The sequence below is a fragment of the Balaenoptera physalus genome (assembly GCF_965194825.1).
Source record: "Balaenoptera physalus genome assembly, chromosome: 1".
In the NCBI taxonomy this organism is placed as follows: Eukaryota; Metazoa; Chordata; class Mammalia; order Artiodactyla; family Balaenopteridae; genus Balaenoptera; species Balaenoptera physalus.
In genome coordinates, this window is record NC_138882.1 from 47,508,791 (window position 1) to 47,522,422 (window position 13,632).

At 40.7% G+C, this 13,632-nt stretch overlaps 1 protein-coding gene across 3 annotated transcripts in view; it reads left to right on the top strand.

Annotated features, from left to right (window-relative positions):
• The window catches only part of COLGALT2 (collagen beta(1-O)galactosyltransferase 2), a 141,143-nt gene that overhangs the window by 99,106 nt on the left and 28,405 nt on the right, over positions 1 to 13,632 (top strand). For all 3 annotated transcript variants that reach the window (XM_082473169.1, XM_082473168.1, XM_082473170.1), the window contains exon 7: positions 13,084 to 13,160. In XM_082473169.1, coding sequence (XP_082329295.1) covers positions 13,084 to 13,160 — 77 coding nt within the window. The remainder of the gene's footprint in view (positions 1 to 13,083; positions 13,161 to 13,632) is intronic.

The following is a 13,632-nucleotide window of genomic DNA, read 5'->3' on the forward strand; positions in this document are numbered from 1 at the left end:
CATATTATGTTCCATGGATTTTTCATATGCTGGGGATGCAGCAGTCAACAAAACCAGCAGAAGCTCTGCCATCAAGGAATTTATATTCCAACACAGAGAAATATACAATATATCAAGGAAGTAGCCACGTGAATATTTGGGAGAAGAGTGTTTCAAGCAGAAAGAACAGCACATGCAGAGGCTGTTAGGAAACAGCCTGGGGTACTCCAAGAACAAAAGGCCAGTGTGTTTGGCATGTACAGAATGAGAAGTTGAGTAGGAGACGGGGTTGTGGCCACAATAAGGAATTTGGACTTTATTCTTTGGGTAACGGGATTCCATGTGGGTGGGGGAGGGAGAGTGGCATGATGTGATTTATGTATTTAGGTAAATCACTCAGGCTGGGGTGTGGATACTAGAGTGTAAAGGGACCAGTACATCTCTCCTGGTGAGAGATGATGGTGGTTGGAATGCAAACTGTAGTAGGAAGGTGATGAAAAGTAGGTGGATTTGGGATATATTTTGGGGGTAGGGCCAACAGGACATACAGAGACCTGGATGCAGCCCATGAAGGAAAGAAAGGAATCAGTAATGACTCCAGGATTTTGGCCTAGTATACCATTTAATGAAATGGGAAAGGCTTTATGGGAAAAGACTTAGGGAGGGAAGTTGTGGTCATATAAGCTTAAGATAATTATTAGACATCTAAATTGAAAGGTTAGGAGATATTTGGATATATGAATCTGGAGTTCAGGGAAGAGACTCCAGTTGGAAACAAACATTTGAGAGTTATCAGCATTAAAAGGATATTTGAAGCCATGGAACAGTGTGAACTTGTTTAGTAGGAGAACATAGAAAAAGAAGAGGAGAGAGTGGAGGACAGATCCCTGGAGGACACAAACAGCCGGAAAGCTGGAAGGAAAAATTAAGAAGTGTTTCAAGAAGGAACCAGATGCTATTGAGAAGTGAAGTCAAATGAGGATACAGAACTGATCACCGGTTCTTTCAAGGTAGAGATCTGTGATGACCTTGATAAGAACCACTTCAGTGCAAATGATTGGAATAAAGCCCATTGGAGTGGGCTGAAGAGAGGGCCATGGGGAGATGAGAAAGTGGACTCTTGTTGGCATGGGAATAGAGAAGTAGGGTAGTGGCTGTAAGAGAGTGACAAATCAAGGGAGAGGCTGTTCTGTTTCATTTTGTTTTGTCTTTTATGCTGTTTGTGTGTGTTTTTTTTTTAGGTAGGATTTTAGCATGTTTGTATGCTGATGAGAAAAATCCAAAATATAGGGAGAATTTAATGATGTAGAAAAAAGATAATTTAAGATCCTTGAGAAAACAAGTTCTAGACAGAACAGGGATGCTGTCGCAGATGGGAAGGCAGAATGTGTAGGCAGAGATGCAGCTGGGTTTGTAGACTTGAGGTGGAAAGAAAAGGTAGGTCTACTTTGGCTTTAAACATTTTCTCTATGACATATATAGTCCAGTCAACAGCTCAAGACAGATGTTGAAGATTCCAGGAGAGAGAACAAGACATAAAATAGACCTCTCAGGGAATGGGAAAATAAATTTACTAGGGAAGTATAGTTGCATCATTTGGCAGTATCGAGTGCCAATTTGACATCTGTGGCTATAATTTTGAAGTGACTCAGTCAACGCAGTTGTGTGAATTTCTTTCATAGTGTTCTTCTTGGTGCTAAGAGGACAGTCAGGTTTAACTAGGATTGGGGTTTTACCAAGCAAGATCAATAAAGGGAATCAAGGGTCTTACAAGGGATGAACCATGAAATCTAGGTTGGGTACTGATGAGAGTGAGAACAAGAAGGGTGTGATGGATGCAGACATGGTAGTGGGTCACTGAAAGAATGATTGTTGGTTCTAGGTTGTTGGTTGTTGGATGGACCACCATGTGGATGCTGAGGTTTCTAAGAACGATGGCAGGGACAGTGAAACTGTGAGCCAGAGGTTGGAGTCATCAGTGGCTGAGGGAACATGATTAGGAGATACAGAGTGCTAAAGTATGCTTCAAAGAAGCCAGTTTTTGAAGGATGAAAGAGAAACAGTTTGGAGTGAATTGGGGGACATGAGAAAAATCAGCGTTCACTCTGACAGCTGAAAGGGAGGCAGTGTCCTCAAAGGAAAGCCAAGTTTTAGTCAAAACAAAAAGGCAAAGAGACATTCAGAAAAAGTGAAGGGACTGAAAATATCAGGGAGTTTATGAATTTCAGACTGGAGTTTCTGAGATCAGAGAAGAGTTTGGGCTGGGTGGAGATGGGGTATAACAACAATGGGTAACACCTTTTTTTTTTTAACATCTTTACTGGAGTATAATTGCTTTACAATGGTGTGTTAGTTTCTGCTATATAACAAAGTGAATCAGCTATACATAAACATATATCCCATATCTCCTCCCTCTTGCATCTCCCTCCCACCCTCCCTATCCCACCCCTCCAGGTGGTCACAAAGCACAGAGCTGATCTCCCTGTGCTATGCAGCTGCTTCCCAGTAGCTATCTATTTTACATTTGGTAGTGCATATATGCCCATGCCATTCTCTCACTTCGTCCCAGGTTACCCTTCCCCCTCCCCGTGTCCTCAAGTCCATTCTGTACATCTGCATTTTTATTCTTGTCTGGCCCCTAGGTTCTTCAGAACCATTTTTTTTTTTTTAGATTCCATATATATGTGTCAGCATACGGTATTTGTTTTTCTCTTTCTGACTTACTTCACTCTGTATGACAGACTCTAGGTCCATCCACCTCACTACAAATAACTCAATTTCATTTCTTTTTATGACTGAGTAATATCCCATTGTATATATGTGCCACATCTTCTTTATCCATTCATCTGTTGATGGACACTTAAGTTGCTTCCATGTCCTGGCTATTGTAAATAGAGCTGCAATGAACATTGTGGTACATGACTTTTTGAATTATTGTTTTCTCAGAGTATATGCCCAGTAGTGGGATTGCTTGGTCATGTGGTAGTTCTATTTTTAGTTTTTTTAGGAACCTCCATACTGCTCTCCTTAGTGGCTGTATCAATTTAAATTCCCACCAACAGTGCAAGAGGGTTCTCTTTTCTCCACACCCTCTCCAGCATTTATTGTTTGTAGATTTTTTGATGGTGGCCATTCTGATCGGTGTGAGGTGATACCTCATTATAGTTTTGATTTGCATTTCTCTAATGATTAGTGATGTTGAGCATCCTTTCATGTGTTTGTTGGCAATCTGTATATCTTCTTTGGAGAAATGTCTATTTAGGTCTTCTGCCCATTTTTGGATTGGGTTGTTTGTTTTTTAATATTGAGCTGCATGAACTGCTGGTATACTTTGGAGATTAATCCTTTGTCAGTTGCTTCATTTGCAAATATATTCTCCCATTCTGAGGGTTGTCTTTTCATCTTGTTTATGGTTTCCTTTGCTGTGCAAAAGCTTTTAAGTTTCATTTGGTCCCATTTGTTTACTTTTATTTTTATTTCCATTTGTCTAAGAGGTGGGTCAAAAAGGATCTTGCTGTGATTTATGTCATAGAGTATTTTGCCTGTTTTCCTCTAAGAGTTTGATAGTGTCTGGCCTTACATTTAGGTCTTTAATCCATTTTCAGTTTTTTCTGTGTGTATGGTGTCAGGGAGTGTTCTAATTTCATTCTTTTACATGGAGCTGTCCAGTTTTCCCAGCACCACTTCTGTCTTTTTTCCACTGTATATTCTTGCCTCCTTTATCAAAGATGAGGTGACCATATGTTCGTGGGTTTATCTCTGGGCTTTCTATCCTATTCTGTTGAGCTATATTTCTGTTTTTGTGCCAGTACCATACTGTCTTGATTACTGTAGCTTTGTAATATAGTCTGAAGTCAGGGACCCTGATTCCTCCAGCTCCGTTTTTCTTTCTCAAGATTGCTTTGGCTATTCGGGGTCTTTTGTGTTTCCATACAAATTGTGAAATTTTTTGTTCTAGTTCTGTGAAAAATGCCATTGGTAGTTTGATAGGGATTGCATTGAATCTGTAGATTGCTTTGGGTAGTAGAGTCATTTTCACAATGTCGATTCTTCCAATCCAGGAACATGGTATATCTCTCCATCTGTTTGTATCATCTTTAATTTCTTTCATCAGTGTCTTATAGTTTTGTGCATACAGGTCTTTTGTCTCCTTAAGTAGGTTTATTCCTAGGTATTTTCTTCTTTTTGTTGCAATGGTAAATGGGAGTGTTTCCTTAATTTCTCTTTCAGATTTTTCATCATTAGTGTATAGGAATGCAAGAGATTTCTGTGCATTAATTGTGTATCCTGCTACTTTACCAAATTCATTGATTAGCTCTAGTAGTTTTCTGGTAGCATCTTTAGGATTCTGTATGTATAGCATCACGTCATCTGCAAACAGTGACAGTTTTACTTCTTTTCTGATATAGATTCCTTTTATTTCTTTTTGCTGTGGCTAAAACTTCCAAAACTATGTTGAATAATAGTGGTGAGAATGCTCAACTTTGTCTTGTTCCTAATCTTAGTGGAAATGGTTTCAGTTTTTCACCATTGAGAATGATGTTGGCTGTGGGTTTGTCATATATGGCCTTTATTATGTTGAAGTAAGTTCCCTCTATGCCTACTTTCTGGAGGGTTTTAATCAGAAATGGGTGTTGGATTTTGTGAAAAGCTTTTTCTGCATCTATTGAGATGATCATATGGTTTTTCTCCTTCAATTTGTTAATAGGGTTTATCACGTTGATTGATTTGAGTATATTGAAGAATCCTTGCATTCCTGGGAGAAACCCCACTTGATCATGGTGTATGATCCTTTTAATGTGCTGTTGGATTCTGTTTGCTAGTATTTTGTTGAGGATTTTTGCATCTATGTTCATCAGTGAGATTGGCCTATAGTTTTCTTTCTTTGTCTGGTTTTGGTATCAGAGTGATGGTGGCTTCATAGAATGAGTTTGGGAGTGTTCCTCCCTCTGCTATATTTTGGAAGAGTTTGAGAAGGTTAGGTGTTAGCTCTTCTCTAAATGTTTGATAGAATTCGCCTGTGAAGCCATCTGGTCCTGGGCTTTTGTTTGTTGGAAGATTTTTAATCACAGTCTGAATTTCAGTGCTTGGGATTGGTCTGTTTATACTTTCTGTTTCTTCTTGTTTCAGTCTTGGAAAGTTGTGCTTTTCTAAGAATTTGTCCGTTTCTTCCAGGTTGTCCATTTTATTGGCATAGTGTTGCCTATAGTAATCTCTTATGATCCTTTGTATTTCTGCAGTGTCAGTTGTTACTTCTCCTTTTTCATTTCTGATTCTATTGATTTGTTGAATCAGTCTTCTCCCCTGTTTTCTTGATGAGTCTGGCTGATGGTTTATCAATTTTGTTTATCTTCTCAAAGAACCAGCTTTTAGTTTTATTGATCTTTGCTATTGTTTTCTTCATTTCCTTTTCATTTATTTCTGATCTGATCTTTATGATTTCTTTCCTTCTGCTAACTTTGGGGTTTTTTGTTCTTCTTTCTCTAATTGCTTTAGGTGTAAATTTAGGTTGTTTATTTGAGATGTTTCTTGTTTCTTGAGGTAGGATTGTATTGCTATAAAGTTCCCTCTTAGAACTGCTTTAGATGCATCCCATAGGTTTTGGCTCATCGTGTTTTCATTGTCATTTGTTTCTAGGTATTTTTTTTTATTTCCTCTTTGATTTCTTCAGTGATCTCTTGGTTATTTAGTAGTGTATTGTTTAGCCTCCCTGTGTTTGTATTTTTAACAGACTTTTTCCTGTAATTGATATCTAGTCTCATAGCGTTGTGGTCGGACAAGATACTTGATATGATTTCAATTTTCTTAAATTTACCAAGGCTTGATTTGTGACCCAAGATGTGATCTATCCTGGAGAAGGTTCCATGAGCACTTGAGAAGAAAGTGTATTCTGTTGTTTTTCGATAGAATGTCCTATAAATATCAATTAAGTTCATCTTGTTTAATGTATCATTTAAAGCTTGTGTTTCCTTATTTATTTTCATTTTGGATGATCTGTCCATTGGTGAAAGTGGGGTTAAAGTCCCCTACTATTATTGTGTTAATGTCGATTTCCCCTTTTATAGTTGTTAGCATTTGCGTTATGTATTGAGGTGCTCCTATGTTGGGTGCATAAATATTTACAATTGTTATATATTCTTGGATTGATCCCTTGATCATTATGTAGTGTTCCTCTTTGTCTCTTGTAATAGTCTTTATTTTAAAGTCTATTTTGTCTGATATGAGAATTGCTACTCCAGCTTTCTTTTGATTTCCACTTGCATGGAGTATCTTTTTCCATCCCCTCACTTTCAGTCTGTATGTGTCCCTAGGTCTGAAGTGGGTCTCTTGTAGACAGCATATATACGGGTCTTGTTTTTGTATCCATTCAGCCAGTCTTTGTCTTTTGGATGGAGCATTTAATCCATTTACAGTTAAGGTCGTTATTGATATGTATGTTTCTATTACCATTTTCTTAATTGTTTTGGGTTTGTTATTGTAGGTCTTTTCCTTCTCTTGTGTTTCTTGCCTAGAGAAGTTCCTTTAGCATTTGTTGTAAAGCTGGTTTGGTGGTGCTGAATTCTCTTAGCTTTTGCTTGTATGTAAAGATTTTAATTTCTCTGTCGAATCTGAATGAGATCCTTGCTGGGTAGAGTAATCTTGGTTGTAGGTTTTTCCCTTTCATCACTTTAAATATGTCCTGCCACTCCCTTCTGGCTTGCAGAGTTTCTGCTGAAAGATCAGCTGTTAACCTTTTGGGGATTCCCTTTTATGTTATTTGTTGTTTTTCCCTTGCTGCTTTTAATATTTTGTCTTTGTATTTAATTTTTGATAGTTTGATTAATATGTGTCTTGGCGTGTTTCTCCTTGGATTTATCCTCTATGAGACTCTGTGCTTCCTGGACTTGACTATTTCCTTTCCCATATTAGGGAAATTTTCAACTATAATCTCTTCAAATATTTTCTCAGTCCCTTTCTTTTTCTCTTCTTCTTCTGGGACCCCTGTAAATCGAATGTTGGTGTGTTTAATGTTGTCCCAGAGGTCTCTGAGACTGTCCTCAATTCTTTTCATTCTTTTTTCTTTATTCTGCTCTGTGGTAGTTATTTACACTATTTTATCTTCCAGGTCACTTATCCGTTCTTCTGCCTCAGTTATTCTGCTATTGATTCCTTCTAGAGAATTTTTAATTTCATTTGTTGTGTTGTTCATCATTGTTTGTTTGCTCTTTAGTTCCTCTAGGTCCTTATTAAACGTTTCTTGTATTTTCCCCATTCTATTTCCAAGATTTTGGATCACCTTTACTATCATTACTCTGAATTCTTTTTCATGTAGACTGCCTATATCCTCTTCATTTGTTTGGTCTGGTGGGTTTTTACCTTGCTCTTTCATCTGCTGTGTATTTCTCTGTCTTCTTATTTTGTTTAACTTACTGTGTTTGGGGTCTCCTTTTCGCAGGTTGCAGGTTCATAGTTCCCATTGTTTTTGGTGTCTGTCCCCAGGCGTAAGGTTTGTTCAGTGGGTTGTGTTGGCTTCCTGATGGAGGGGACTGGTGCCTGTGTTCTGCTGGATGAGGCTGGATCTTGTCTTTCTGGTGGGCAGTACCACATCCAGTGGTGTGTTTTGGGGTGTCTGTGAACTTATTATGATTTTAGGCAGCCTGTCTGCTAATGGGTGGGGTTGTGTTCCTGTCTTGCTAGTTGTTTGGCATAGGGTTTCCAACACTGTAGCTTGCTGGTCACTGAGTGGAGCTGGGGCTTAGCGTTTAGACGGAGATCTCTGGGAGAGCTCTCTCTGATTGATATCATGTGGGGCCAGTAGGTCCCTGGTGGACCAATGTCCTGAACTTGGCTCTCCCACCTAAGAGGCTCAGGCCTGACACCCAGCCAGAGCACCAAGACTCTGTCAGCCACTCGGCTCAGAAGAAAAGGGAGGAAAAAAAAAGAAAGAAAGAAAGAAGAAAAAAATAAAATAAAGTTATTACAATAAAAAAAAAATATTATTAAAAATTAAAAAGTAAAAAAGTAATAAAAAAAAAGATGGAAAGAAGAGAGCAACCAAACCAAAAAACAAATCCACCAATGATTACAAGCACTAAAAATTATACTAAAAAAAAAACAAACCGGACAGACAGAACGCTAGGACAAATGGTAAAAGCAAAGCTATATAGACAAAATCACACAAAGAAGCATACACATACACACTCACAAAAAGAGAAAAAGGAAAAAAATATATATTAAAAAAGGAAGAGAGCAACCAAATCAATAAACAAATCTACCAATGATAATAAGCTCTAAATACTAAACTAAGATAAACATAAAGCCAGAAACAAATTAGATGCAGAAAGCAAACCCCAAGTCTACAGTTGCTCCCAAAGTCCACCACCTCAATTTTGGGATGCTTCATTTTCTATTCAGGTATTCCAGTGATGCAGGGTACATCAAGTTGATTGTGGAGATTTAATCTGCTTCTCCTGAGGCTGCACCGAGAAATTTCTTTTCTTTGTTCGCACAGCTCCTGGGGTTCAGCTTTGGATCTGGCCCTGCCTCTGCATGTAGGTCGCCTGAGGGCATCTGTTCTTCGCTCAGAAAGGATGGGGTTAAAGTAGCAGCTGATTAGGGGGCTCTGGCTCACTCAGGCCAGGGGGAGAGAGGGGTACGGAATGTGGGGCAAGCCTGGAGCAGCAGAGGCCAGCATGATGTTGCAACAGCCTGTGGCACGCCGTGTGTTCTCCCAGGGAAGTTGTCCCTGGATCACGGGACCCTGGCAGTGGCGGGCTGCACAGGCTCCTGGGAGGGGAGGTGTGGAGAGTGACCTGTGCTTGCACACAGGCTTCTTGGTGGCTGCAGCAGCAGCCTTAGCATTTCATGACCGTCTCTGGGGTCCGCACTGATAGCCATGGCTCGCGCCCGTCTCTGGAGCTTGTGTAGGCAGTGTTCTGAATCCCCTCTCCTCGTGCACCCTGAAACAATGGTCTCTTGCCTCTTTGGCAGTTCCATACTTTTCCCCAGACTCCCTCCTGGCTAGCTGTGGCACACTAGCCCCCTTCAGGCTGTGTTCACGCAGCCAACCCCAGTCCTCTCCCTGGGATCTGACCTCTGAAGCCTGAGCCTCAGCTCCCAGCCCCCACCCGTCCCGGCGGGTGAGCAGACAAGCCTCTCAGGCTGTTGAGTGCTAGTTGGCACCTATCCTTTGTGCGGGAATCTCTCTGCTTTGCCCTCTGCACCCCTGTGGGTGTGCTCTCCTCCGTGGCTCCGAAGCTTCCCCCCCGCCACCCCCCGTCTCCGCCAGTGAAGGGGCTTCCTAGTGCGTGGAAACTGTTCCTCCTTCACAGCTCCCTCCTAGAGGTACAGGTCCTGTCCCTATTCTTTTGTCTCTGTTTTTCCTTTTTTCTTTTGCCCTACCCAGGTACGTGGGGAGTTTCTTGCCTTTTGGGAAGTCCGAGGTCTTCTGCCAGTGTTCAGTAGGTGTTCTCTAGGAGTTGTTTCATATGTAGATGTAGTTTTCATGTATTTGTGGGGAGGAAGGTGATCTCCATGTCTTACTCCTCTGCCATCTTGAAGGTCCTCCTGTCTGAAATGATTCTTTTATGTTTATTTACCTATGTTTACATCTTCAGGACCCATGTAATATTTCTGGTATATAGTACATGGTAGTGTACAAAAGTGGGGAAATTGAAGCCAAGGCACTTCCACTTCCCTCCAGGTGAGGAAAAAAGACCTCTCCAAGTTCTGGCTGAGGCTCCTATGGCGGCTGGCGTGGCGGCACTGGCTAACACTTTCAAAAGCACTCTTCATGTACTTGCTCATTTGTACATTAGGAGCTGTATGGAAAATTGGGAGATGAATGACAGGAGGCTAGATCTTGTAAAGGTGATAGTAGTAAATGGGTTGTGAGGCATGAGGAGATTGGTTATGCAAATCAGAGCATGAGGCGATGGGAAATCTTAGGTACCTCTTCTCAGTAATGAGATTTTGAGGCAACAGAATGTCATGTAAAGTTTATTAGGAATATTGGATCTGAAGTCAGAAGATCTAAAACTGAGTTCCAGCTCTGCCAATCACTCACTATTTGACCTTGGCAAGACTACATCTGGGTTGGTCTCAATTTCTATATCTATCAAAACAAACAATACCACCCCCCCAAAAAAAAATAAAAGTGAAGATAAAATGACATGGTGATTATGAAATCAGTTAACAAGTTGTAAACACTTAAGTGCCAAGTGTGACTGTTATGGTCAAGAATAGAACTGTGCCTAAGGAAGATTATTTTGGCAACAGTGTGCATAATCAGTTATAATGAGGCAAGACGAAGAGCATGCAAGTGTTTGAAAAATATTAAAATGGCCCAAGCATGTGAGTGAGGGAGGACCTGGGCTAGGGTGGTAGCTGCAGCCATGGAAGAAGTCCAGGAGAAACTATAGACAAGTGTTAGGATTCGCTCCAAGCACAATCTCTCAAATATATTTCTGGGCATGACTGGGCTGGTACATTGTACACTGGATGGTGTGTGCTCCAGTGTAGACCACAGAAAGAGCAACAAAGGAGCGAGGACTTACCTAACTGAGCTACTGTGAACCCAGCCCAGTTGCCCAAGGCCAACTTGATGCTAATGGCTACCAAGGTCTAGCTTTGGGGGCAGAGGAGAGTGTGGGTTAAGGGTTCAGGTGCAGGAGTCAGACCTAGGTTCAAATACCAGCTCTATGAGCTCTGTGATCTTGGGCATGTTATTTAAGTCTTTGTTTCCTTATCTGTAAAAATAGAGATACTCAGACCTATCCTGTGGTACATGTTATGAAGATTAAATAAATGTAATTACATATATCAAGAGTGTAGCCCAGAGTGCAGTGAGTAGTAAGATCTCTATACCAATAGTTATTATTATTCCTAGATCTTGAAACTATCCTGGAGCCAATGAAGCACATCCCAATTGGTGGTACAGTGAGGGACATGTATGGAGAGGGATTCAAAGAGGAACTGAATTAATTATGAATGATAGAGTCAGAAATGATCCCAAACAAAAGCTGGGATGTACCTAATCTTCAAGTCTGATGTCAGCAAAGATGCATCCCTTCTCCCCACATAGTAAGCTTCTTAAGTCTAATTCATATCATCTCCTGTTTTTCCCTATGGCTTAGCTCTACCTTCAGCGACAAAACCCAGGCCTGTGTCTCATATTTCTGCTCAACGGTGGTTTTCAGGACTAGCCACTTGTGGCTTTTGGGGGGATACTTGTCCTGTGAACACAGTGACTACCCATGTTTGATGGAAGCACAATGGCTAAAAGCAGACTCTTTGGCTGAACCGTTAAAGCCAGGCAGCCCATGTGAGTGCCAAACAGAGACCAACAGGGTGGAAAGGATAACCCGAAATATACCCCCTCCCAAGTCTAAGGCCCGATGAGAGAGGGCCAGACAGCTCTTCAAACAACATGAACAGGAAGGAGTTGGTATGTTAAGATTTTTTTCTCATAAAAACCTAACGCTGTACATGGTGACCCCACAATCACCATTTGTTAATTTTAAAAGAAATTAATGGAGTGGGGTGGAGCAGGGAGGACCAAAATATTCTGGGTGCTGAGGGAGACAGAAACACACGCACTGTGTACTCATAGAAATGTGACGGTTAGGGTCAGGATTGAACTAATAAGACCAACTCTTGTGTTTGGCTTAGGAAACCTGTTTCACTACTTTCTACGGTTTCACATCATTTGATCATAAGTGAAACTGGATGTCGTGGTTTCTCTTTAATATACCAGTGGAGGGTAAGTTAAACAAATAATACCCTTTGGACAGGATCTCAATCAGGACAGGTGATGTTATGCTGGAATATCAAAGAATGCTGAAATCTCGTTGGCTTCATAGAACAATGGCTCGTTTCTTGTTATGCAAAGTCTACAGTGGTCCTCGTATCTTTGCTGGGCAGCTGTCCTCCACATGTTGGCACATCATTCTAGGCTGCTTCAAATTTTTGGCTTCTCCATTTCAACAAGGCTGCTAAGATCATTGAGGTGGGGCTGGGCAGGGGTGGGAGGAGGGTTTGGAGAGTTGAGTGGCAGCAACTCATGTGGCCATGACTAACCTGAAAGTGGAAAAGCCCCTCTCATATGCCTGAAATAGAGGGGAACGGATACCGGTGAACAGTAGCAATGCCCATCAACTATAGTTCTTCAAACAACCCAGTTACCAGCTCTCACTTAACATTTTCCTTGTATTATGTCTTCAAGGAAAACCAAGTGAATACTTTGATTTTGTGAAATACTAAAAATTTTCAAGACCTTCTCAGGTTCTTTAATCAACATTACTTCCAACCTTTAAAATATATAGTTTATAGAGAAAGCTTTTTTAGAGTATGAAATAAATAAAACTTTTATTACTTGAGATGCAACACCCCTCCCATCTGGAAACTTCCTTGTTAGCCCTGTTCCAAGTTCTGGGATGTGGGCTGGGCCTTGGAGGTGAGTTTGCGTTAAAATAAAGGACCTTTTGAGTACCTGTAGCTAAACCTGCCTGGATGGGATTTTAAAATAAAATAGTCCCAGAGTTTTATGATCTTAAACATATAGAAAAAAAGTATTCTTTAGAAAAAAGTCCAGCCTATTTCTGAGCTCTTTCATCATGGGCCACTGTGAGTAGTAGCTAGGAGTTATTGAGCATTTACTGTGTTAATTTACTGTGGCTAGTGCTTTGCATGTAGGTCTCATTTAAATTTTATAACACTCTTAAGAGATATACTTTTATTATCCTGATTTTACACACAAAGAAACAGGCTTAGAGAGGTCACCTATCTGCTCCAGACCTTTACAGACCAAAGTTTGGACCCAGGTCATATGACTTTAGAGCCCTCACCCTAAATCATTACCCTAGACTACCTTTCCAATGCTCTTAAAATAGGTCTTGAGGGAAATGGAGCAAATACTGCAGTCTGCATATAAACAGGTGCTCTCAAAACCAGCGTTGTGACCATCTGGGGTTCTTATATAGCCACTCAGTCCTAGAAAACTGCTGAGCAGTTATCCCCTGCCCTGAACATGCAGGCTGTGTTTCTAGAGGTCAGGCCTGTGGTTGGAATGCTGTTCTCTGAGCCTCTCACTAACAAAGCACTCTGTGTGTTTCTCATGTCTTCCAGTTGACCATCCTCCAATGGAACCTTCCCAGTTCATCTCAGTTGTCCCTAAATATCCAGACAAGATGGGATTCGATGAGGTAGGAAAGGTGTCTGTGTGTGTGTGTGCACGTGCACCTGTGCACATGTGTACATCATGCTTATATGTTTGTATCACAACACAAGCCTGATCACACGTCTGGGAGCCAGCCAGACCAGCTTGGCTGCTGAAAAGAAACCAAGGTCTTGGAAAAGGTTCTCAGTTTTTGTTGTGCCTCAGTTCACTTATCTTAAAAAAGGAGCATCATGGTAAAAGTAAATTAATGATTGAGTCAGAAAGGCGTTACTATTTAGTCATGAAAGTGATATTTTCTAGGAGCAGATATTGCCATATTTTATCAAGATTCAAGGGTAAGGTAAAGAAGATATGTATTTTAGGTATTGGAGGACTTTAACTTTATTCTGAGTAAGTGGAAACCATTCTGGAACATTCTTTGCTTTATTTTCTCTCTGCTGTTTTTCCATGGGAAAAGATTGGAGGGCAGAGTTTAGAGGACAAAGAAAAAGTGAAAA